Source organism: Impatiens glandulifera, chromosome 6, assembly GCF_907164915.1.
Source record: "Impatiens glandulifera chromosome 6, dImpGla2.1, whole genome shotgun sequence".
NCBI classification, from domain to species: Eukaryota; Viridiplantae; Streptophyta; class Magnoliopsida; order Ericales; family Balsaminaceae; genus Impatiens; species Impatiens glandulifera.
In genome coordinates, this window is record NC_061867.1 from 1,581,825 (window position 1) to 1,608,924 (window position 27,100).

General features: G+C 34.1%; 3 protein-coding genes across 3 annotated transcripts; 1 reads left to right on the forward strand and 2 right to left on the reverse strand.

Annotated features, from left to right (window-relative positions):
* LOC124941583 (secreted RxLR effector protein 161-like) lies at positions 1-1,927 on the forward strand. The gene is made up of 3 exons (XM_047481925.1): positions 1-409; positions 1,797-1,810; positions 1,865-1,927. Exons 1-3 carry the CDS (start codon positions 1-3, stop codon positions 1,925-1,927), a joined length of 486 nt encoding a protein of 161 aa, XP_047337881.1.
* A 1,478-nt stretch (positions 1,928-3,405) lies between these two features.
* Positions 3,406-4,015, reverse strand: LOC124941585 (ethylene-responsive transcription factor 1A-like). Its single transcript, XM_047481927.1, has one exon. It carries the CDS (start codon positions 4,003-4,005, stop codon positions 3,406-3,408), a length of 600 nt encoding a protein of 199 aa, XP_047337883.1. The 5' UTR covers positions 4,006-4,015.
* Positions 4,016-5,705: 1,690 nt separating this feature from the next.
* LOC124941527 (protein virilizer homolog) lies at positions 5,706-27,037 on the reverse strand. Its single transcript, XM_047481868.1, has 28 exons — positions 26,675-27,037; positions 26,513-26,601; positions 23,608-23,731; positions 22,873-23,532; positions 22,405-22,773; positions 22,181-22,285; positions 21,870-22,052; positions 19,782-19,923; positions 19,520-19,701; positions 19,305-19,390; positions 19,174-19,222; positions 18,562-18,628; positions 17,997-18,475; positions 17,827-17,926; positions 16,830-16,954; positions 15,303-15,370; positions 15,003-15,216; positions 13,631-13,846; positions 12,967-13,128; positions 12,814-12,867; positions 12,340-12,536; positions 11,635-11,704; positions 10,127-10,455; positions 9,470-9,656; positions 7,520-8,761; positions 6,205-7,002; positions 6,062-6,133; positions 5,706-5,960 (listed from the first exon to the last, which is right to left on the reverse strand). Exons 1-28 carry the CDS (start codon positions 26,792-26,794, stop codon positions 5,940-5,942), a joined length of 6,510 nt encoding a protein of 2,169 aa, XP_047337824.1. The 5' UTR covers positions 26,795-27,037; the 3' UTR covers positions 5,706-5,939.
* Positions 27,038-27,100: the final 63 nt, after the last annotated feature.

Below are 27,100 nucleotides of genomic sequence, written 5' to 3' on the forward strand. Positions count from 1 at the left end.
ATGAGTTGTACAAGACCAGATATAGCCTATGCAGTAAGCAAACTAAGTAGATACACAAGTAATCCGAGTAATAATCATTGGAAAGCCACTGTACGATTATTTAGGTATTTAAGAAATACTCGTGATTATGGTCTGCACTACACGAGACATCCTATTGTTATCGAAGGGTACACTGATACTAATTGGATTTCAGATATGAAAGACTCTAAGTCAACAAGTGGATATGTATTTACACTTGGAAGTGCAACTATATCTTGGAAATCTTCTAAACAAACTGTTATTGCTAGATCCACGATAGAATATGAATTTATAGCTCTTGACAAATGTGGTGAAGAAGCTGAATGGCTACGTTTATTCTTAGAAGATATTCCAATGTGGTCTAAGCCCGTAGCAGCAATTTCTATTCATTGTGATAGTCAATCTGCGATCGGACGAGCTAAGAGTCATATGTATAATGGTAAGTCTAGACATATACGTCGTAGACATAATACTATTAGACAATTACTCTCTACTGGAATTATCTCAATTGATTACGTAAAATCAAAAGATAATATTGCGGATCCTCTAACCAAAGGGTTAAACAGAGAGTTGGTGTTAAAGTCCTCACAAGGAATGAGACTTAAGCCTATAATAAGTTAGTATGAAGGGAAACTCAACCTATGATGACTGGAGATCCCAAGAACTAGGTTCAATGGGACAACCTAATTGTACTAAACTTGGTAGATTGCTATGGATAAAAAAATCCTACGATAAAATAGCATTTCGGGAAAGGATAAGCACACAGACTTTTAATGATTCTTTGTGAACAAAGAGATCACCTATGTGAGAGAGAAGTGGGGCCGCTTCGAAAGAATTGCACGGCTCAATTATAGACCCTCTCACTGAACCAGGCGAGTGTTCATGGCCAAAACGAACACAATCATGAGAACTGACAAGTATCAGGAAGAATTCTATGTGAAAGTGTGTAATCGTTTACACAGAAGGCAGAATAGTTCAAGGACATCGAGTCTAATAATCAGCTAGTAAAGTTATATACTTTCATAAGGAAATGTTTAAAGGGTTACACCTACCTATCCTATGTAGACCGGGTTAATCTTTCAATTTCTATTAATGTGAGGGATTGTTGGAATTAAACTAATTCCATTAATTAAATGGAAATGATATTTGGGCTAATGAAATTCACACCAAATTCAAATGTGAATTAAGTGTGAAATTAATCCAAATGAAATTCAAATAAAATTCAAATGTGAATTAAAGTGAAATTAATCCAAATGAAATTCACATAAAATTCAAATATGAATTAAAGTGAAATTAATCCAAATAAAATTCACATGAAATTCAATTGTGAATTAAAGTGAAATTAATCCAAATGAAATTCACATGAAATTCAAATGTGAATTAAGGTGAAATTTCATCCAAATGAAATTCACATCAAATTCATTGTGAATTAAATATGTTAATTGTTACAATTAACATAAATATCTTGAAAGAGGCAATTAAAAAATGGTGTTAATTGCTATTGTAACTACAAAATACTTATTGTTGGATGTAACTTACAAAGATAATGAAAAGACAAGCAAGGATAACCGTTGGATGAATGGATTAGTGGCCGTTGGATTAAAGAATTGATTATGAGTTTAATTTTCAACTATAAATATCCTCTTACCTTGATTCCTCTTCACACATGATCTTATCACTTCTCACTCTAGAATTCTAAAGTCTTTCCTTGTTCTTGTGAGTATTCTTGTGAGTGTTCTTCGAGTTTCTTGACTCGACCATTTTTGTGCAAAACCCAGTGATTGTGATTCAGGTACTTTTGTCTAGTTCGCTGTTGTAATGGTTTTTCTGTGCTAAATCATTGCAGGTTCCGTTGTACTCTGGGAAACAGTCACTGACGAAACTCTCTAGCACAAACGGGAAACGGTGAAACTGTTTTAAGGGAACTGTGATTCCACAGGCTTCGAAGCAAACGAGAAGATTTTTCTTCATCTCTTAAATAATCTGTTGTATCTATTTTATTATCATTGTATATTTTCATATATTATTTACGTGTAATTTTTATGAGATAAGATTACCAACAAATATAATGATGAAGACAAACATATCTAGAATGGTGAGTTTGAATGATTCTAATTATAATATCTGGATTGCTAAAATTGAAGATTTGTTGTATGTGAAAATTTTCACTTACCAGTGTTCTTTTTAGTTAAGTCTAAAGAAAAAAGTATTGACAATTGGAATTTTTTGTATAGACAAGTACGTGGTTATATTCTTCAATGAGTTGATGACCATGTTCTATACCATGTCAATATCTCTATCTAAATTTGCTATAATTTGATGATTTTTTTTTTCAAGTAATGTATTGCTTCACTGTATTGTACACTTGGGATTGTCTCTTCCAATATGTCCTCCTACTTTCCATGTTCTCTCACAGGGAGGGCAAAAGTATTTTGGATCCGAATTTTGAGTATTTAGGTCTTCATGATCTTGGACCATTCTTTTCCAAAATGAACTTGAGCTGTTTCACTTGTATTTATAGAAAAAAAAAAAAAAAAAAAGTTATAAGCTCTTCTTCTAAATGATATTTTATTTACAACGATAACACTGTAAATTTGGCCGAAAGTGTTTATTTCCTTAAACATATCTTTATCCAAAATATAAAAAAAAAAGTTCAAAATTTCAAATCAAATAATAGTAATGTTCTATACATGTAAGATTTAATTTAAAAAATATTAATTATATATTATTATTATTAGTAATGATAATGAAACTAAAAATTTATATTTGATTATTATTATTTATGAAATAAGATAGGAAGGAATTTTTATTTATTTAATTATAAACTTACTTATCATTATAATTTGTCTAAAAAAAATATTAATAATTGAATTTTTTTTGTATAGACAAATACGTTGGTTATATTCTTCTTGACGATGTTCTATACCAGGTCAATATCTCTTCATCTAAATTAGCACATAATAAACTTACGATTTTGAGTATATGATTGAATTAATAAAATAATTAATCATCAAAAATAAATAAATTAATTTATTGTCACAAAAAGTATCATTATAATTTGTCTAAAGAAAAAAGTATTAACAATTGAAAATTTTTATATAGACAAGTACATAGGTATATTCTTCACGACCATGTTCTATACCATGTCAATATCTCTCCATCTAAATTAGCACATAATAAACTTACGTTCCTGTGTAAAGTTACATATTAATTGTATATTAATTGTTGTATGTGAAAATTTTCACTTACTGTTCAAAATATACGAGTATATGTTTGAATTAATAAAATAATTAATCATCAAAAAAAAAAAATTAATTTATTGTCACAAAAAGAATTAATAAAATAATATTAAAACCAATTCAAGAATACCCATAACAAGTACTGTCCTTATCCACTCCGGCCTTCATCACCAAACACTTCCTTCGCCATCTCCGGCGTCGGCGCCGCCTGTATCCGCAACCTCTTATTTGTGACACGAACCGGTTCGGGTTCACCCGAATTAATCCGGAGCGGAAAGTTTAATAAAGCCCGACACCCACGAATTCTAAACGCCGCTTGATCATAAGCCAAGGCTGCATCTTCTTCCGTCTTGTATGTTCCCAGCCATATCCTCCCTCCATTCTTCGCCGGAACCCTAATTTCCGCCGCGAATTTCCCCCACGGCCTCTTCCTAACTCCCCTGTAATGCTTTCCTCCGACCGGAAGAACTGAATCAGAAGCTCCAATCTTGTTTCCATCCATTTTTACAGAAAAACCCATCTCGGTATTGGCCGAGAAATTGGAAAAATTGTTATCTGTTTCCTGTTTGATTACTCCGGCGAGCTCTGTTTGTGGGTGCCAAACGGCGTCGTTTAAGGCGTGGATTATGAGCTTGTCGTTGGAATCGTTGTCGTGAAGGTTCAGAGCTTCCCAGGTAATGTCGGGGAAGAAGGTGTTGTCGCCGGAAATATCGGTGGCCGGAGTTTCAGAGTAGCGACGGCGAGTCATTGATTTTGGATGAAGGAATGAGACGTATGAATTAGTATAAATATATGACCAAATTGTTATTTAATGTTTGAATTTGTCTCAACTATGAAGGCTGACGTATTCTCTTCGAATGATTACAAATTTTTATTAATAAAAACGTCAACTTATTATTTTCGTTTTTTAATTAAAACTGAACTTTGAATGATGACGTATTATACTCTTCAGAAGGTTATATTGAAACGTTTTTGTTTTTTTAATTAATTTATCACGTTTTTAAATTTAATAATATTTAAAGATATTTTTAACATTGAGTATTGTCTTATAAGATTTATGTATTATAATTTGTTAAAATTTGTTTGAGTAATTAAAAAAATTTATAATATAAAAAGTATTTGAATAAAATATATTTTATATTTATTTTCTAAAAAAACTTTAAAATAAAATAAATTTATGTACATTTTATAAATTTGAACGTACTTATGTTTTAAATTATATAATTTTTGAAATATATATTTAAATTTGTGAAAGATCTAAATTGTGACGGTTGAAATCTAAGAATATAGTCAATCATAAATATTTATATTGAGATAAAAAGGATAAGAATTGAAAAGTATGCCTGAGAGAGTTTCTTTTTTGAATGTTCTTCGGCAATGCAAAGAAAAGTATGAAGACATGACCAAATATGTTTTGGATTATATGGGTCCCATTTACCATACATGTTTTTTTATGTTGCAAAACTTTTCTTGTCGGACAATTATTGAAGAAAAGTCTCATTAAACTTACAATAATACGAAAAGTCAGCATCACAAATTTCAAATAATCATTCTAGCTTATGTATGAAAATAATACACAATCCATAATTTAAGTGAAAAAAATTATGTTCGTGAGTATTTATTTAATAAAGATTAATATCATATTATTGTGATTAGATATAAAATAAACATATGTACCAGCTTTTAAATTATCATGTATCAATTTAAAATTATAATTTTATTTTAGCAATGGTTAGTTTATTATATTTTTTTATAAATAATAACTCAATATCTATAAAAAAATAACATGAATTTAATATAATTAAAAAAATTAAAAATTATACTCTATTTAAATTTGTTTTTAATATTTAAAATATATAAATTTAAACAAAAAATAAGATAAACATAATATACCTCAATTACAATTTATTTAGAAATTATAAATTTATTGTTTACATTTTATAAATAATAATATAACATTCCTTATAAAATAAATTACAATAATTTATTGTACACATAGCACACATTTTAAAATATTTGTACACTAAAAAAAATACTAAAATCAACTTACAAATTTTAGTAATTATTATTTTATAAATAATAACACAATATCTTTAAAAAAATATATGAATAAATTTAAAAATTAAAAAATGGTTTTAAAAATACATATAATTAGTTGAATTAAAACATCATTTCAATTTAATTGTCAATGAATAGACCATAGACAATGATATTTTCAAGTAGGATATAAACATCATTTATAGTTATGTAAAGTCATAAACTTCTATGCTTAAAAAAATGAATTTTCAAGAAGAGAAAAAGAAACTAAGATCCAATATAAAGCAGCCCTTATGCAATGCTAGTAAACAAAACCCTAGAAAATTTTAAATAGGATGATAATTCACTAACAACAAAATTGTTATTTCTAAAACCCTATAAAAATGAAAAGACATAAAATAAAAACAAAGCATAAGAATAGTCAAAATATACATCAACAAAATCCCCATGATCCAGCCATCCATACATCCATAATCAAGCATCAAATGAATTAATTGTCTAGTTTATATTACTTTTTTCTAACGTTTGAACGCATCTTGCGCTCGATTTAATAAAAGTTTAACTTTTAAAAAAAATGATTATTATTCCATAACAAAAACAAACTAGGTCACAAAACCTGCGTTTTACATCTCACAGCAGCAACCGCTATATTTGTCCCAATCTCTCCTGACAAAATAGTAATAATATGAAAGAGTAAATCACAATGAACAAGTTATTGAAAACAGCAACACACAAAGCAGGGATATAATATTCAGAAGCTAACCAACCTGGAGCATTTGCATTAATTTTGGATGTTGCTCTAATAACTGACAGAGTTTATCGCGATCACTCAACAGAGACTGCAACAAGAGAATAATTATATCATAGAAACACAAACTTGAAGTTAATCATCGTAAATAGTTTTACATACCTGAATAGCTTCTGGGGAGCTGAAGTAGTGTTGCAATGTCATTGCAGCATCTTGCTGCTGCTGCTGCTGAGAGGTAGATGACTCACCCCCTTGGTTATTATGTATTACCTGTTGCTGCTGCAGCTGTTGCTGTTGCAGCTGTTGCTGTTGCTGTTGCAGCTGTTGCTGCTGCAGCTGCTGCTGCATCATTTGAGAATGATCAACTTGGTGTCGTTGGGCATGTGACAGACTCTCTTGTTGTTGTTGTTGCTGCTGCTGATAGTATAAATGAAGAGGGGAGATTTGGGATTGTTGGGTGATCTGTGATGGCATTTTATTGTCAGACTGTTGTTGAACAACTTGCATTGGTGGTCTAAGGTGGTGAGGTGGGCGAAGAATTTGTGGCGGTTGTAGAGGCTGTAACTGAGTAAGTGATTGCATTGACTGAATGGGAATATGATTATGTTGGGGAATACCAGACATGTTTTCCCCTCCCTGATTATGTGTTGGAGGAGGAGTTGGGTTATGTCCATAAGCAACACCACCCATGGGAGGCATGGAAACCGGTCTTGAAAACAGTAGAGGTGATGGAGGATAAGAAGTCATTGTTGCACCCGATGCAGAGTGAGTGCTATACCTAGGATCACTTAACGATGGATGAGATAGATCAACAGCTCCATTATTACTACTTTGGTTAAAGGCTGTTGAAAGTGATATCGAAGTTTTATGTGATGGTAAGTTGGAATTAGACATCGGGTAAGGTAGTGGGGTGGAAGGGAGTGGGGGAGGTGGCCTTGCAGACCCACCTTGTGAATGCCCCTGCAAAATATTCAATTGTCAAACTAATGGGGGAATAAATATTGACATTACATAATTGCCTTAAGGCCTTATTGATGTGGGTTGTTTGAGATTAAATTAAATCAATAATCATTTACTTATTCAAATCATTAACCAAAATACACTAAATTGTTAAAAAAACAACAATATTTTCCATTATATATTTATAGTCTTAATGTCTTTTTACCCAGTAACCCCAAATAACCTGATCATTCAAGGTTATTTGGAAATGATCCTAACTCAAAATAGGCCTAAGCTTAAGAGTAAAATTTCCTTATATTATTTACTTTTCTGTCTAGTCGATAGTTGTGAGAGTTGTATCAGATACCACCCATATGGAAACACTTGTTCAAAAATTTGTTTAGAACCTTAATTCAGTTAGACACCTGTTCAATTTTTTTTTATATAGAAACGGATTCACATACAAAAACAAGTGTTTGAAAATGGGGTTAAAAGGAAAGTACTTAGGAAATGTAAAGACAAACATATTTGTTCTTACATGATATCCCTGGGGTCCTCCTGTAGGGTGAAAATCTCCGGCAGGGTTAGCAAACTGAGATAACTGATTATTCATGCCATCGGAAACTTGAGATAACATGGATATCATTGTGTGTGGTGGTGGCATTGGAGGAAGAGGGGGGTTAACTTTTGTATCATATGGCCCTCCTCCAAAATTATTCTTTGGCTGCAAATGCAAAGACATTCTAGAAGAAGGCAACAAATTATTATTCTTCACATGAATATTCTGTGCATCATCACCCTGTTCATAATATTTCCTATCAGAAGAAACACTTTGTTCCCTAGCCAATGGCTTATCAGGTCGTGAAACTGACATCCTTGAAGAAAAATCACTCTGAGCATTCTCTTCTGCTAATACACGACTGCTGCTTCCATTCAAGTCATTCCCTGTCTCTTCCACAATTGAATGTGGAGACCGTTGCTGTTCAACTAAAACCGTAACAGGTTGCAGTAAATTATCATCTGGTTGGGGAAAAGGCAACTTATCGTCGAATTCCGCCTCTTCCGCGTCAAAGATTATGTCTATCCCCTCATCATCCAGATCAGCCTTCAAGCGCTTAGATATATTCGACTTGTCTTTATCAATATCAATCACAGGAGCAATACTTTTTATACGAGGAGTTGCATCACCAGATACCATTGCTACTGGATTTTGGCGTTCCCTTTGCCTAGCCATGAATTCATCAACATGGATCGATGGAGGTCGCCCGCTTGATGATCCTACCCGTTGTACTGCGATTACATTAGAATTACTACCATCAATATTTCTTTCTCTGGCAACATAGTCATCCACATGCATAGATGGAGGTCTGCTCGTATTAGGCTTCCGTTGCCTGAAATTATCCCTACGTGTAGGGATTGTTGGTTGTCCTGAACCTCTAGAGAATGCATTATTTTGGGCTTGAGTGTCAGCCATGGAATTGTCACCTCTTTGACGTCTACCTGCTCCATCAGAAGAAGAAGGTATTTTCCTTTTCTGGGGAAGAGCTGCTTCTGATAAACTTTCAGGCAAACTTTCTGGACATTCCCACATAAATTTATCTGCAAGTCCACTAAAGTTTTGATCGTCAATTTTTTCATCACTTCTGTCAGCAATCATACATATCTTTGGAGAAATTTCCACATCAACAGAAGACATTAGACTGAGATCTACATCCGTAGCTATTAACAAGTCAGAAGGCTCGCTTAATAAAAACAATAGTGACTTCGAAAACTGTGTAACCTGTAAATGAACAAAACACAGAATTAGAAAACATACACATTTTTTCAGTTCTTTTATCCAAAACTCTTTATCGCCATTGGAGAGGGACACCTTGGTGATGCATATTTGTAAAAAAATAATCAAAAAATGGAGAAGAGACCAATTATTCTCCCCATTTACTTCCATTGATTTTTTTTTTAAAAGGTGAACTTTTATTTAAAAGAGCGCAAAATGCGTTCAAACGTTGCAAAAGGGAAGGAAAAAAACAAAACAATAAATAAGAAAAACAATGTAAGAATTTTAAATGCCAATAAGATCGAAAAATTCTCATCCCGTACAAACCCCATTTACATCCATTGGTCAGACAAAGTATTAGTGAAAAGAGAATAATATTGCAACAAGTTGACAGCTTCTAACAATAGTATTTATGGTACAAGACTAACCAAATGGCTCTAGAAAAAAATAAAAGGTTGAGTATTCAGGAATGGAATCAGAAGCTGATGGATCAATTTGCTAAATGCTAGTCGAACTAAGGCAGGAAAGATAGTTGTTAAGTTTATAAATAACTTGCAGGAAATCATGTCTAGGAATTGAGTAGGATCACAGGGAAGAAAGCTTCATTATGGATAGCAAATATTTCTCACAAAAAAAAAAGCATTTCATATACTACAGCACATTTTTCAAACAAAACAAATATTCATCAAACCAAATAGAAAGTCACCCCCAAACCTGATATAGACTTTTTCTCTCATTGGATGATACAGCTTTATAATCGCCATTACTCATTTTTGAGGTAACCATTGATGCTAAATCTTGAATGTATTTTATGTTGTCCTCTGAAAAATAATTTGCAGTGTTCGCATCATGAGGAATACCAAAAAGATACTTCAAAGCAACCACCCTGTCCAGGTTCCATCTGAGGTTTCAAAAGAATAAAAAGAACAAAAGCACAAAATATAAATCAATCTTCTGAAAACATCAGTAAGACAAATTCTTAGAAATCAATCTATCGAGACAACCATAGAAAAAAACAATTACAAATCCAAGAAAAAATAAGAATTAGAAGACAAGTTACAGCTGTTAACAATCCAAAAATCATACAACCTTACTAAAATATTTGTTTCCTTCATAGTTGAAACATAGAATGGTAGGACAAAAATTTTACTATGGAAACCTGATGTATGAAATTTATGAGAGTTAAGAGTAACAAAACATAATAAAAATAAGGATAAAAGCTTTTTTTCCACTGTACTTGTGTAAAAGGTTCATTTTCACTGAATTTGCAAAAATGGCTACCCCACTCACTTAACATTTTGACTCATCCAAAGAGAACAAGAACAAACAAGTTCTGCATAAGATGAACTCTATGTCACAAAAGGGACCAACCTTTCCGCAACCATGCAGAACTTCAAAACACCACAAGACAATGCAGTAACAGCATCAATAGCATGGTCTGGTAGGACATCCCTTGAATCAAGAGATTTCAGTAAATTTATCCAACAACACAGCAACGGAGGGTGTTTCTTCCAGTTAAGTGTATCAAAAACACTACTGTAGCTTGGTTCTTCATTCATGCTCGTTGAATCAGATTCCTTGGCAAATAAAGCTTTGACATGGTTGGTAATGGACAGTAAAGCTTGCTGTCCTTCAGAAGCAAGGCATGTTTCCTTAAATGCAGATAAACAAGCAAGTAATTCTTTCCCAACTGGCAGTACCTATGAGAATAAATTACCATTATAAACTAGAACAGACAACCATTATTGGATGATTGAACAGCAAGAGTATATCAGTATTAAAAAAATACAGAATATAGTGGAGCTATGTTGGGTAACATATAGAAGAAAAGAAGGATTGTAAAGGAGTTCACGGAAGCTAAGATAACATATGGAAGTCCATCACTTATATAATATTTAACATGATGAAATTGCAAGCTGTTTTCTGAGTAGTAAATACTATGCATAATTAACAACAAAAAATACATTGGAACATTTCAAGGTACAGTGATAAAGAAGCAAGAATGTGATATATAAGGGGAAAGGGTTAGGGCTAATGCCCCATGGTAGAAGTGTGGTTGGGAAGCCTAACTGTATGTATTATGTGATTGGGAAGCCTACTGGTTAGGAATGAAGTGGGGTTATTAATAGGGTAGTATAAATAGAATAGTTGTTATGTTGCAGTTATGAAATGAATTAGTTGAATAGTCTTTTGTTAGATAGAGATTATCTCTCTTCTTCATAAATGTAATTCTCTACTCTTCATTCTCATTCTATCTTCGTTCTTACTCTATAATTCATTTTGAGACATCAAGAAGATACATATTCGATAATTGAGCTAGGATAGGTAATTGAGCTAGGATAACTGTCAAATTCTAATTCACATTATAACATTTGTATCAGAGCTTGATTCTGGCAAAAACAAGGTTAGATGGTGAGCTGTGAGGTGAAATTTTTCAAGTTGACGTTCAAGAAGAGGTCTGTTCAATCGGAGGTTGCAATTCCGATGATAACAGTTCCAGAATCGCAAGTAGGTATGCTAAAAAAACGTTTTGTTAATTTGTCTAGAAATAGTAAATAATAAAGAACATAAGTATCCAACGATTAAGAGAAATAAGTATAATGTTTTATTAGATTAACTGGGTGTACGAGTGTCTTTGTGTTAAGGTTAAAAGGTTTCCAGTCTTTTACATTTTCTTTTTATAAAGGCATGAAGCTTTCTACCTTTGCTATCAATAAAATTAGTCTCTATATCTAAACCAGAACATTCCCCAGTTTCGGTTTATAATGGAGACCTAATGCAGTACCCCAAATCTTCTTTTCCAGTATTGATTCTGTTTTTTTTTCTCTAACAGCTTTCGTGTAAGGTCATAGAGAACATGTAATATAACAATGGCATACCTTGCATAACTCAAGCAGCAGTGATAAGATCATTGAGAAATCTTCTGTAGTCAATGTTTTGAATTTGATCCTAAAGGAAACAGAAGTATTTCAATTAATGAATTAACATCTCTATTTAATATACTAAGAAAGATAAGAATGAACCATGGAGTTTATTTTTTAACGCAGAAGAGCAAATATTAATAATAGAAGAAACACTATAAACAGAAAGAAAACAAAGAGAAATGAAAAACATAAAGAGGAATACAAGAACTAAAATTACATCTCAAATTTAGAAATGATTAAGAAGCTCAGCTTTCAGAGCTCATAGCCATATATGAATAAGAGAACAAAGAATCTCTTTCAAAAGCTTAGGCACAATAAGACACTGCATTTTGAATGGGATACATGAAGTATGTCACAACAGAAGATATTGCAGCCCAGGTTTGACAGAAAATATATGGATGTTCACACATAGAAGAGATAAAAAAATTGGAACAAAGAGAAAAAAAAAAAATATATTGTTTAATAGATCAATAAAAACACTGATGTTCAATAGATCAATAAAAACACTGGTGTTCAATAGATCAGTCAAAATGCACTGTACAGCTTGAAGAAGATCAAGAAAATTGAATAAAGCCTCAAAGCTAGCTGGGAACTTCTTATCCAATCAGCTACCTAAAATAAGACAAAAATACAATATTCTTAGAAACAACCTGGGCATACCTTCCAATATAGAGAGTACATGGTCGTGAATCACAGAGATGTTCAAGTGTTCTTAATATAGGAGCACACCATGACAGCTGCGGAAAACCAATATGTCTGCTCTCATAAAATGGCTTTCCTTCCAACTCAGCAACTGGAACACACCTCTCCAGCCCTTTTACAAGTATATGAACAACACCTTCCTTCAATAATAAGGCCTATATGAAACCACAAAAGGAAACATTTAGTACTCCAATTAGAATTCTTACACAGATGAAAAACTAACATGCAAAAAATGCATCCACTCTATTCTCTTATGAGGTTTCTCATTAGGATACGGTTATAAATCATGACCATTTATGGTAATTGCATGATCTGTTTTAATAGATTGAGTTGTTTCTCTAAACTAATGGGTGTTTCTATGTTAGAAATATATAAAGAAACAGAAATAAAAACAAAGGGAATTTCCATAACAGGCCCTATGAATAAACAAACCTTGCCACAGGGATGCTCTGATAAGACAGCAAGAAAATCAAGCAATCTGGAGACCTGGAAATGATAAGAAAAAATAATAAGGTTAAGAGTAGCAAAAAAATTTTAACTCCAGATATAAGAAAATGAGAGAAAATATGAGGCATCTCCCATCACCTTGTAAGCATCATAATCAGACATCGACAATAATGATGTTTCAGAAAGGGAATTACGAATTGATGAAACTATAGGTTCAAGAAGTATAGAGGCGTGATCCATATTCAGGCATGCCACACGAACAACACAAACACGAAGCATGTCTTGTAGCACAATTACAGTCTGTCAATGCAATATAAAAATTCATCAGAACAAAATAAATGACCAGTAAATTCAGAACTCTGAATCATATCAGGGATCCCCAATCACACAGTTACAGTTGGATTATTAATTAAAACACATCATTATAATAAATAAAATGTAGTCATGTTATATCAAAATCTTTGGACATCTTAAGTGTTTTCCCCTTAATCATTTAAAAACTTTGTATGTTTTGCTTACTAAATCCAAATGCAATGCCTTTTCATAAATAAAATAAAAATCTCTAACACTATCACACAAACAGAACACCTTATCGAAGTTCAGAAAGACAATAGCTTCAAGGATAATAATGAGGACTCTATACAAAAACTGGCATGGATGGCAGCAAAACTGATATCAAATATGTTGTTCATCAGAGAGAAACTTAACATGGATGGAAGTGCTTCTAGCAATAATCAGGGACTAACTTGCAGGGTAAAATATCCACGTATTCTGATAGAGTAAACAAGTATGAGTAACTTACAGTGATCGCACAACGCAGGATAATCTGCGCAATATTCTCAAGCTGTGGTACCAACTCACTCAACAATGTCTCAAGGTGTTTTGGTTTCAAGTACCATTCTGTATCTTTCGCCTTCTCAGAACCAAGGAATGTGCCAACAGCCAACATTCTAAGACCGCTTAACATGGGAATTCCTTCTTTCCAAAGCCAGATGCCTTCTTCCGGCAATAGATCATTCTTGTGATTAAACAAAAATATGTATGCATATCAGTTAACAATTTTAAATTCACCTGCTGATTATATATTAGTAATAATAACATGAGAATCATCAATAATCTAACTACTAATTACAAAACCCCAACCATAGTTGTCAATAGCGCCCGTAGCGCTAGCTATAGCGAATAGCGTAGCGTAGCGCCCCCTTGTAGCTATAAGGGGCTATAGGCTACGCACTTTCAAATAGCCCCGCTTTTGTAGCTATAGCGCCTATAGCGCCAAAAGCTATTGCCCCTTGTAGCGACGCTTTTACAAAATTAATATTAATTATGACTTTTCATCTCCCCAAAATTTTTAAATTTCAAAAATTTTTTGACTCTTCCTCTTCTTTGCACTCTTCTTTTATTCTCTTATTATTTTTTCCTCTCTAGTTTTTCCAATTATTTTCTCTTCTTTCCTCTAATCTTATTTCTACATTTCTTCTCTAGCCTTTTCTTATCCCTCTTTCTCTTCTCTAGTCTTTTCTTATCCTTCATTCTCTTATTTTCTCTTCATCAACACATTTAAGAAGCTCGAAGGCAATCACATCTAAATCAAGAGGGAAAAGACCAATAGAAACATCTAACACATCTGATATTTTAGATGAATTTGATTACAATGAAAAAAGTGAAGAAGAGAATGATGCCAAACATTATGCAATTTCAAATGAAGAAGATGATCTCAATCTTGATGAAAAAAATGATGACAATGAATTTTAGATTATGTTTTGAACTTTTTCTAGTTTAAGAATTGATGGTTTTTTGTTTTGAACTTTTATTTTTGTGATGTTTTTTATTTTTGATATTTACATGTTTTTAACGCATTATTTTCAAATAGCCCTCGCTACGCTATTCGCTTTACGCTATAGCTATGAGCAGCTTTGACGCTATTTAGCGCTATACGCTATTGACAACTATGACCCCAACTTTTGTTATAGTGAGGCTGGCATTCTTTTCCATTTCGTAAAATGATGTAACATTTTTGTTTGGTGCCAGTTAGAAGGAGAAGTGATACACAAGAAATGTGATATACTACAGAACACTTTGGCTCCCCATGTATGTTAATTAAGCAAAGTTTTACAAAGAAACAAAGCTGCGAACTAATTAAGCAAAGTTAACAATGAAGCAAAACTACATACCAATAGACAGAGGAAACTGCAAACTTCCTTGGGACCCAGTGCCAGAAATAATGTAGTTTGAAGACTGTCAGTGAGAAATGAGAAAAGGGTGGGGGTCCAGCCATAAATTGGCCAACAAACAAGCACTGAAACAATTAGATGGCAAACAGCCTCATAACCGAGTGCAGAAACAGGATAAGAAGCTAAGTCTGTTGAGCATGCAGCTAATTTTGAGCTGCAAAAAAAATATATATTAGATTGCTAAATTAAATATTGTGAATTTGTAATCAATACCCAAAGAAGATAGCACAACGGATTTACCTCACTTCCTGATGTAATTGCACAAGGGCTTTCATCAGCTTTGTATTCTTGTGCTGCTCTTTGGATCTCTAAAACAACAACAAAGAATATTCTTATGTACCACAAAATACAGAAAATTAACAAATTACCTCCTGAAATGTCTATAAATATAATGACAATAATTCTTAATGAAATGGCACTAAGCCGTTTTCCCAAAAAAACAAAAACAAAAAATATAATGACAATAAATAAAAGGATACAGCATATGAGAATGACTGTAACTAGAGTGTTGCATGAAGTATCATCTCTTAATGACCAAAACAATCTTCTAATTCTAGAGGAAAAACATATTAACATTGATGGAAACAACATATATATATATATGCATCTAAGTCCATTGGAAAAGGACTACTTAACTAAAACATCATAAAGAAGTCAAAGATCAGTACAACTTAGCTGTAGAAAAATTAAGAGAAAATATTGATATATATTTTGAGATTGATTTGGAATGCTAAACTATTTAATTTATTTATTTTAAATATAATAAAAATGATATTACAATGGAACTATAATTTATAGGAAAATGAAGGAGACTAGTTAAATAAAGAAAAACTTCCAAGATAGGCATAAATGAACATGTTGTTGGGAAGACACAACTCCAACCATTTGAAGTTAATTTCTCTTGGAAAGACAAAGTTGTTTTGTTTGGAATAAGGCCTAGTTAGATATTTTCACACTCGCCCTCAAAGTAGGAGAAAAATTCAGCCTAAATGAGGAAGCCCCAAAAAATCTTGATTGAACAAAAATAGGTGGCAATGGAGACAAACACTGAACAAAGGGACATTAAGAGGTCCGCATGAGTCGTGGAAAGTCTACAGAATGGCAGCCACTGGATTGCCAAGATGGGCGAAAATCTCCAATAGGTGTGACACTTTAATATATCCGGAGATGAGCCAACAACATTGCACATAGTGTTTACAGAATGGAAGCCGTTGGATTGCCTAGAGAGGGCGAAAATCTGCAAGAGGCACGACATTTGAATATATGCAGAGAGGAGCCAAAAACAAGTAGGCTGAAACGGCATGATTTCATCTTCCAGAGCCGCAGGAGAAGTGATATTGATTTATTTTTTCTTTTAGATATTTGAAACTTGAAAACCAAACTGAGCCTAAAAGAAAAACACCGTCGCAACTAGCAAGACGAGCATCCAGAGACAAGTGATTTGTGACGGTTGAAGCCCTTCGCCAATGGCAACATTGGCCATCGATGGAGGAAACGAAAGACTATCAATAGAGACCTAAAACTTTGATACCATGTAGAAATATGAAGAGAGAAAATAGATGATATATTTTGGTTGATTTAGAATATTAAACTATTACAATGAAACTACAATTTATAGGAAAATAAAGGAGACTATTAAATACAGAACAACTTTCAATATAGTCATAAATAAACATTTTGAAAAATGAATCTTGGAAAACAAATTTGTTTTTGGAATAAAGCCTAGTTTGATAATCTACAACAATAGCAGCAGATTAATCACCACACCTGTAATGATTGCAACAGGTTGAACAGCAACACTAAGGATGGAATCAAAAGATCAATTAGACTTTGCTCCCGGTGGCGGTCAAGAAGAAAATCAGAAGTTTCAGTCCCCTCATCAACAAGGTGATCTGCTTGAACACATAACAATAGGAAGAAAAATAAGTCATTTCTTCTGATACACCAGATTAACATGGCCTTTGAACAAGGTTATACATAAGCTTAAAAGTAGAAGCAAGAGGACATGCATCACTACAGTTTAATTGCTACAGCCATCAAGATTGCTGCATATCTGTAAACTAGAATTTGAGCTACTAAACGGCACTTTACATGAACCAAACAAGGTAGAGAATAGCAACTGAACCTTAGCATTATTGGTATGATAAGGAAGTAACAACATGCACTCCACATTCAACATAGTAGTTGAATTGACTAGAATTAATCCAAAGTGCATGCAGAAAAACCAAGGTGGTAAAGATAGAAATAGTTATACTCTATAGGAAAAGACGAAACAAAACAAAAGAAAATTAGTGAAAATAAATTAGCTAGCTTTGCCACTGAGTGGAATTAAACAAGTTACAGAAGTTTGAAAATGTGATATTTATATTTTCTCTATTAAAAATATGTTACGAGAGAAAACCAGAAACAAAAGCAATGCCAACTAAAATGTCAGTCCTAAATGCGGTAGTTTAACATAGTTTTTCATAAAGTTAGTTAGTGGTCAGTTTTAAATCTTAGTAATGACCATCTACGCATATACATGCTTACTACCTAGAAGTTACAAAATGACAAAACTACCATATGAAAGGACAACAATTTTGTTCACTTCCAAAGGATACTTTTTGTCCAAAAGTAGTCAAAGTAACTTTTGTGAAACATGTAAAAAGTCAAATGTTTTATCACGTTATCAAGGCACAACACAAATCGAGATATCATAACAAAACAACTTATTGGTGAGAAGGGCAAGGGGAGGAGGATGTTAATACAGGCAGTTCCATCTTACCGTAGTTGTTAGAGGATTTCTCTAGCATCAGTCCGGAGTTGATCAAAAGTGCATGCACAACCAATACAGCTCCTTCTTCGTATAAAGCAGCAGCGACAGCCTTCAAATTTGATTTGTAGTTAGCCCTAAATTCTGACAGGATAAAGTCTTGTGTAAAGAAATTTCCTTACCGAGTTCTCTGATATGAATGCCAAAATACGGAAAGCTGTAGTCAGTTGCGCAACAGAAGAATCACGAAGAATAGAGGGCTGGTAACTTTTCTCATATATGGATTTTCTTAGATTCCCAATAAGATTATTCTCAGAGTTGCTGGAAGAGTCTTCGACTTCATTCTCCACACCTATGGCATCTGATGACAGAATGCTAGTCAAGGCAACCTGTCCCTCTCCTCCGGAAACCAATATTACAGCATAGTGTAGAAGGCGAGTAGCCCCTTTACTATGATAAACTACACTAGCATCTAGCCATTCCAAAAGTCTTGTGGGCACATCCTTTCTGTTGGAACCCGGAGAAGATGAATCGAGAGCCTTATGAAGTTCTGTAGCATGTCCAATCCATGAACTCATTGAAGAGGCCATAGAATCAGCAACAATAATTTCAAGGACCTCCGCAGCTGAGTGAACCATTGCCAAATTAAGTGATGAAGCTCCTGCAATGGGAGAATTTCATCCAATAACACAGAGAAGGTTAAATAGGTTAAAATAATCAAGTTTCAACATATACCGAATGCAGTACCACTATTTGAGGGAACAAGATCCACTTCTTTAATGGAGTGTAAAGCTTTAACCAGGACAGACATGACCTACCAAAAGGAGAAAATTTTGCTAAAGTTCATTAGTATAGGGAATCTCAGATATAGCAGAGCAAGTATTCAAAATTAATAAGATTATTGAAAGGCCCAAAGCATGCAGCAAGAATATGAAGTAACCAAATTACAACTAAAATAATTTGTCTAATGATTGGGCCGAAAGTCACAACCTCCTGTTTAATCAACCAACGCTCTATCCGCTCGGCTACAATCAACTATAAGAACTATACATATATTAACTATACATGTGACATGTGGAATGCCTTTAACCTGAATTTTAAAGAACACAATAGTTTCATAAGGGAGAAATAACATAACTAAAACATTTAGATATCATACTCGAAAAGAACATTTAAATGATAAGCACTGCCCATTGTGAAAGATGATTAACAACAAATTGTTACAAGTTTAATCCAGACTATCTTTTAGCATCCCAGTATACACAGGTTTCTTCAATATAAGATGCATGAGAAATTATAAGAATCAAAGTCTGGCTCAAAATCCTAATGAAGATGCAACCCGTGACATAAATATGATACCTCTGGAAAAAGTCCAATAACCAACAAAGCCTTTCGTCCACAAGTAGATCTGTTATCCATCAAAGCTTTTAGGCAGAGGATAAATGTAAATATAATAAATAGACCTCACATAAAGAACATGTAATATGAACCTCGATATGCTGCATAGCTCCCATATTACCCATAAAGTTTCATCAGATTGTGGAGGGCATAACAGCAAACGGTCTACAACATTTACCTGCACAAGATTCATGACATCCACACTCAAATAGTAGACAGCAGAAAAGTATGGAGAGGCAAAAGAAGAGTACAGGATACTTCAAGCAATCATGTAACTGAAAGTTTTGCATTTTTCTATGAGACTAACCACCCTCAGATGTGTCTCGATGATTTTTCCAACTTCGTCAGGATGACAATAGATACCCTTTGATATCAAAACAGATGCATAACGGAGAGGAAATGGATCTTCCTTGCCAAAATGACCTCTGCCTTTTAGCGAAAGTATCAGTGTTATTGATAGCTCGGGGTGGAGTAAAAGAAAGAGTAACCCTGAAAAAGATATGAAACGTGTGAATCAAGAGACAAAAAGGAGAATGGGAAAGGTGATATGCAGTTAGCTCCAGAAAAACCTGAGCGGCAAGAAACAAGAGAAAGCATTATGGCTCCAACACAAGAAGTAACATCCAGAAATATATCTGTGGCATGCCCCATCAAATCGCGTAAATTTGGTGAAGATAAGACCGCAGCAGAAAGAGAAAAGAAACCCCTCTCCTGCTTAGAAGAAAAACAAATAATCAAATATCCTGTAATTAGCAAGCAAAGAACAGCATGACTTACTATAAAACCAGAGAGGAAAAAGAAAAGTAAGAGATAGCTGTCCAACAGAAACTTGCTATGCTCAAATAGTTCAGCAATTAGCATAGCTACCAAAAACAGCACATTGCCACTCATTTCAAACAATAAATAACTAATATCCTTTCTTTTTCTGGAAAATGAGGATACTACCGGCACTGCAAAAAAATGTGATTTACCTAGTCTCATAAATAGCAAACAGGATTGCACATTTATGAATCACGTAACTAAGAGAGTTTTTCAAAGCCCAAATTCTCTAATACTTGCGCATGGTGAACCAGCACTTTTCATTACAAGCTGCGAGTGATTAAGACAAGGAGACACACGTTCTCCATTCCTTTTTCTTGTGCCTATGGAGGGATTATCATTCTAATTAAGAAAGCAAAGCTTGCTTTGTGGACTCAATGTCAGAATTTCTTTGGGAGGTTTTGATCCCTTTATTAGCTACTTATTACTTGCAGATGATTCTATCTTCTTTTGCCGGGTACATTGTATTCAGTTCAGACCTCATGAATATAAGATTTACATTTCAATACATCTTGGGCTTGTTCAACAATTCTACCAAAATTGCACTATTCACCATTGACGAAGTCCAAGGGATGGAGGTTCTAGCTGAAAATGCATAGCCAAAATCATTAAACTGCCATGCAAATATGTCAGCCCCCTCGGAGAAAAAGGGTATATGCTAGCACCATGGAATCATATTCTTGAAATCTTCATTAAAAGAAAGACTCCTCAGCTGAAATTCTCAATCTTATCATGAGACGTCAGGTTGGTTCTCCTTAAAAACATACATTCAGCAATCCCTATTTATTACATGCCAATGTGGCTCAAGTAAGTGTAATTGAGAAATGGAGTCCATCCAGCTGAAATTCTTTTGGAAGTCAGGAATGTACCTAGCTTGCATTCGATAAGATAGGAATGTGTAAAGAAACTCATAATAATTGATAGCAAGGTCTTTAATAAGGCCTCGGAAAAATGGTTGTTGAGATTTGGGTTGGAGGAGTTCCTTTGTGAATGAGGTCATTTGAGTTAAATATGGGATTGAAAATTTTGACGGGAATATCCACCTTGTATATAGTCCTAGGTTTAAATCAGGAAAGGTTGGGAGAAACTTGGAGCATTGGACCCTATTCAAACTTGGGAAGGGACCGTCACTTTCCTTGAAAGATGGCATTCGAGAAGGATATATGTTATTGGAAACTTCCCATATCTTTTAAGGATTTTTTTTAAGACTTTGCTCTCTTTTGCAAAAGAAAATAGGATTTCCCTTTTTTGTATAAATCTAGTGGTGTATTTGGATGGACAGAAATGGAAGAGTGTTTGATAAGAAGAATAATGATGCACTTAGTGTGAGGAAGAAAGCTAAGAATTCAGTAAAGGACCATGCCACTTTTTATTCTTTTTATTAGAACGATGGGTTTCGCTTCTCCTTCAGAGTGCGACTAATCCCCGCGGGTTAAGCACATAGCCCACAAACATACTCAACCAATTTAACCAGATGAGCGAAATTTACTGTCTGACGGGCTCGAACCCAGAACCTCTGAGAGGCTGGGCTATCCACCTCTTGTTGTCGCTAGGCTGGGATAGGACCATGCCACTTTGAAGGGGTTTGATTTTAACCAAACTTAGAGACTGGGCAAGATGTTCTCAAGCTTATAACAAAAACATTTCTTGTCAAAAAATAGATATATGAAAAGAATAAAGTAACAAAAACACAAACATAAAAAGGAACAGAAACAGACATAAACAAATATTACATTTGCAATTTAGACAAACAATACAACAAAAAAATGAATGTAATATAAGCAAACATAATAATATCCACTTGTAGAAACATATGTAACATGCAGGATACGACATACCTTTAGAAGAGATAGCAAGTATGAATCAATCCCTTGACTAGAAAAGTCACAACGCAATGAAGATATCAAGTTTATGGTTGACTTATATGACAACAGTCCCTCAGTTCCGGAAAGATTCAGGGATCTAGAAGATGAGGCCACCAGAGATGGATCTTCAATAGGACCACCCAATTTTAACAACCTCTGCATCATCAATAGGCAACAATATAAACTAAAGGAATAATAATAATGATAGTGTGCAACAAGTTAGTCAGTTAAAGGAGACTCTACTCTCATCCAATAATCCAGCAAAGCAACAAATTACAACTAACCACGAGTTTCTTAAGTTGCATTTTAGCATTGACAAGCTTGTCCACTACAATACTACCATATTTTTCAGCAGACGGATCACCTTTTATCACAGATAACACTGCAGACTGTGCAAGAAAAAAAGAAAAAGAATCGTGTTAACAATTTTACAACAGATACTTACAAAAATTGGGAATTATACAAGCAATTGATTTCCATAAACAGACTTCCATCAGCAATCATATACCTCATATCTTGATGCAACTTCATAAATACGCAAACGATGGAGTATACGAGTTGCAAGAGATGCAATATCATGCGGTTGTTTATCCAATAATAACTTCAATAGCATATTATATCCATCACTGGTCCCGGATGGAACATTTGGATCACCACGAGGCCACCAACCTAGAAAGCCTTCACACCCTTCGGAAAGTTTAGTAGCCTGCTCTATTACTACAAGATACGTTAATGTAACAGCACGAGAGTTCAGCAAGCCTTGAAGAAAGACATTTACTAGTTGCTTCATCCCACCACCATTAACAAAGTGAAAACAGCACTCCCTGCCGGAGCACATAAAAAATGCTGCACTCAACCATAGAAGCAAGCTCTTATTCTGAAAACACGGATATCAATCGTTATGGAGCTGTTATGGTAACAAAGTTAATGAACATAACAATCCACTATATCAAAGAAGCAGAAAAGGCCAAGTTACCTTGGGAACTTCTGGGTGTGCAGCCAATCCAAAAGTACCTTCAAATTTGAAGTTTTTATTTATTAGATCGACCAACTCTTCCGAAGTGAGAATTTTAGAAGTTGAATCAAGAAAAGTAAGATCCACTGAAGATTCAGCAAATGAATCATCTGATTCATATTGAAGGTTCTTGAAAATATCTTCAATTTCCTTCCTGCCCTCAATGATAACAGACAAAGAGATGTTTCCAGAATCCTTGGTGCTACCTGCAGAGCCGCCAATGGTAGAGACACCTTGTGAACTAGATGATGCATAACATGAGGCTACTGTTACTAGGCAACTAATAACTTTATCAATTTGATCCCTAAAGTGGGATGACTGCAAAATCTTGAACACTAGCTGCAGCAGCAGCTTAACCTCAACATCAATATCAGCAGGAACAAATTCTAGGGATAATGCTTTGGGAGGGCATATAATTTCTTCAATTGGTTTATAAGTTGGGCGAAGTGCAGGAGGAAGATCCTCAAGACTTCCCTCAACTGAGGAAACCATATTAGTCAGAGTGCTATCCAAATCCGTATCTATGTTGAACTGCCCCAAATCTTCAGCTGTATTTCCGTATACAACTAAGCTAAGACTGCGGTAGCAGCCTCTAACAACCAAATGATTACACACAGCAACCTGCAAAAATTACAATGTTATACTAAAACAAGTTTGACACATTACTAGAAGCTATAATACGGATAGAGAATATACCTCTACTTCAAGGACATTTGATGACGAAGGAGAATATAGAAAAGGTTGACAAAGCCGCCTAAACCTTATTTCACCCTCGCACTGCACAAAAACCTCCAAAGCAAAAGAGGGAGGAGAAGTTGCTCTGTTAAAGGACATAAAGAACAATGGTCAAGACCAACAGAATCCATGCAGTTTAGACCACCTACAAAACTTAGTCTTGAACATCATTACCAACTACTAAAAAATCTTAATAGCAATGCTTCTTATTTACAAATATACTCCATTGAAGAAATTCTTTAAAGATACTCTTATTTCTAGTAATGTAACTATCAGCATTAATGTAACTACATTCATCAAAGAAGCACATTCAGAATATATGAATCGGGCAAATCGGCTAAATAGGAAAATATATGAATCGGGTATATATAATTAATATTTAGCAGTATCGGCTAAAGCCTAAATAGGCTAAAATATTTAGCAGTAAACAGTGAAGCTATATAGGTTACCAAGAGAGACGGTGGTGGCTGTCGATCGCGGGGGCAACAGCGACTGTCAATTGACGGCGGTTGAACAGATGGGCAAGAGAGAGGAGAAGTGAGATGAGATAGGAGGTATCAGTCAAGAGTAGGAAATATTAGGTCAGTGTTAGTTTTATTTTAAACATACAAGTCCTCCTAAAATTTTTATTTTTTAAAAATTTACCCTAAACGTATCCAAGCCGTATCCAAACCGTATCGGATTGGTCAAACCCACAAACAAATTTATCATATGAATCGGGTAAATATAATTAATATTTAGCAGTATCGGCTAAAGCCTAAATGCTAAATAGGCTAAAATATTTAGCAGTAAACAGTGAAGCTGTATAGGTTACCAAGAGAGACGGTGGTGGCTGTCGATCGCGGGCGGCAACTGCCACTGTCGATTGACGGCGGTTGAACAGATGGGCAAGAGAGAGTAGAAGTGAGATGAGATAGGAGGTATCAGGCAAGAGGAGGATATATTAGGTTAGTATTAGTTTTATTTTAAACATAAAGCCCTCCTAAAAATTTTATTTTTTAAAAATTTACCCAAAACGTATCTAAGCCGTATCGAATTGGTCAACCCCACAAAAAGTCAACGATACCTATCTTGCCGTATCCGATACCCATTTTGCCAAATGGGAGTATCGGTGCTACTTGGCTACTATAGTTCGCTAATTATTTAACTAACTCATTGACCCAATGTGAAAATAATCATCTAGTATGTAATATAAAATGCAAAGTTTAGATATCAAAAAGATAGAGAAAGACATTTCAAGACAATTGAAAAGTGGTTCGATGAAATCAACATTTTGTCATTTTTAAGCAAGGTGATTTTAAATTGAACACTAGCTTGTCTAAAACAAATCATGGCATTGTGCCATGATGGTTGAGTTGCTTAATAAACAATGTTATTAGTCACAAGTTCAAGATTTTGTAAAGTTTACAGTAAATTATATTAAGATATGTGAGTAAAATAAGAAGAAAGCAACTTTCTTACTTCCAGCTCTGCTAATTAATCAAATAAGTATATCATGTGAAAGTTCAATCAGGTTAAAATAAATAAATGGCTAGTCGTATAAATTTAAGAAAGTGCTAGTTCAAGAAACATAAAGTTATCCTCCATGAAACTTGAGAGATAATAATTATATAGAGAATTGCAATACAGTGTTATTGTGAAGATAAAAAGACTTCCCAACTAGGAGTTGGGGGACTGATCAAATAAAGGCAACAACCATAGGTGGATTCAAACTGTCTATGCACTTAGGCCCAATCTCCGTATATTTTTGTCTAAACAGGTACATTTGATGGCAAATCAATGAACCACTCAACACAAAAAAAAACTTATTTCCTTTGCCAATTGAACTAACTTTCTAATATTAATCTCCACTATAACCTTGTCGGAATGTGGCAAGCACAAGGGCGACCTTTTCATTCTAGATCAGATGGCCTATTAAATTTTGTAGTTTATATCAAATATAGGTAAGGTAATAGTTAAGCTAGCATTCATCATCACATCAAAAATAAATAAATCATTTATGACACCGGGCACAGAAACACTACAGTTCAGGATGTTAGGGTCGGTTCCTACTTCACCCTTGCCTTCCACCATCATACATGCCTATCACTAGCCTCTTATTTGACTCTACTACTTTTGTATGGTCTTCAACCTGATGTGAATCTAGCATAACAACTCTGACCCATATCATTTTTTAACGAGGATGTTTTACATGTACTGATATCTATCACATAGTGCCCAATTTTGGAAACACTATTTCATTTTTGGATCAAAATACAGAAACATTAGAAAACTAAACTTAAATTATAGATAATTAGAAATCTATTTTGGTTATTGCATCTAGATCCAGAAACAAAAAATATATATATTCAAATGGGGCAAATACTAAACATACTTCCAACAGATAATATACAATTGGTTTTAATCTTAAACAGGCCAAAACAACATTTGCACATCATCCAAGCTTTCTCAATAGCTTCAGACAATAAGACACTACATTGCACATCCTATACAAGGGGAAACATGCATCCACTTAAAGGATCTTGAGATCTTATCATGAGTCCATGACTTCGTTAAATTCACAAAAAACTAAGTTTCCAACCAGAATATTTTTACTAAGAAAATGTATAGACTCCTTAAATTATGTCAAACAGAAAGTATAAAAAGGTCATAACCAGAAAAGGAAGCATGGAAAACAAACCCTAAATTAAAATCAAATCTGTTTGGCGATTTCAGCAGTAACTATAAGCTTTATATCAATAAATTCTTTACCAGACCTTGCCTTATATTTGATCAAATAAACAACTAATGCACCATAGTAAATAAAGCACACATTTTTCCAGTTTCCTAACACTACAACATTTCAAGAGAATATACAAATCCATACCCAACTAATGTCACTGCGGACGAGGCAGATGAACAACTTTGTTCAAGAAACTCGCAAGATGTGATGACAACAGGTTCAGAAAATATCACCTGGGATTGGAAAATTAAAGTTAGCAGTGTTAACATATGGATAAACAAAACAGAAGAGTGAACAAGGAAGTACCTCGTCTACATATTCATCAAGTTGAGGATGAACAAATGTCTGAGAAAACAGAACACAAGGCTCTGCACGACCTATATAGATACCATCCTCTGGTCTTCTCTTCCTCCAAGAAGTCTTCATTGAAAGTTGCTAGGGCTTTAGTTTCTACTGGCCTCGCTCATAAACCCTAGTAATCTTTCACCTGTTGGTGCTAGAACGCTTGAATTCAATGGAATGGAGAGAAGAAGAAGACGGTAGAGGACTGTATCGTGAAATATGAACGCCAACGTTCGCCGCCGCGATCTCGGGTTTTGGTTTCCGCGTCTCAATTCGCTTGGTTTCAGAGTAGTTTGTGTTCTATTTTACTAAAAGGTTTGGGGTTCAAGCTTACAGCAATTTTATTTTGTTTTAAGTTAGTTATATATATATATTAGTAAATATTATTTG

Coding starts and splice junctions, on each gene's coding strand:
- LOC124941583 (XM_047481925.1), top strand. CDS start 1: ATGAGTTGTACAAGACCAGATATAGCCTATGCAGTAAGCAAACTAAGT.
- LOC124941585 (XM_047481927.1), bottom strand. CDS start 4,005: ATGACTCGCCGTCGCTACTCTGAAACTCCGGCCACCGATATTTCCGGC.
- LOC124941527 (XM_047481868.1), bottom strand. CDS start 26,794: ATGAAGACTTCTTGGAGGAAGAGAAGACCAGAGGATGGTATCTATATA. Junction 22,774..22,872: donor CACACCCAGAAGTTCCCAAG/GTAACTTGGCCT, acceptor CCGTGTTTTCAG/AATAAGAGCTTGCTTCTATG. Junction 13,847..15,002: donor GCAGTTTCCTCTGTCTATTG/GTATGTAGTTTT, acceptor TTTAATCACAAG/AATGATCTATTGCCGGAAGA.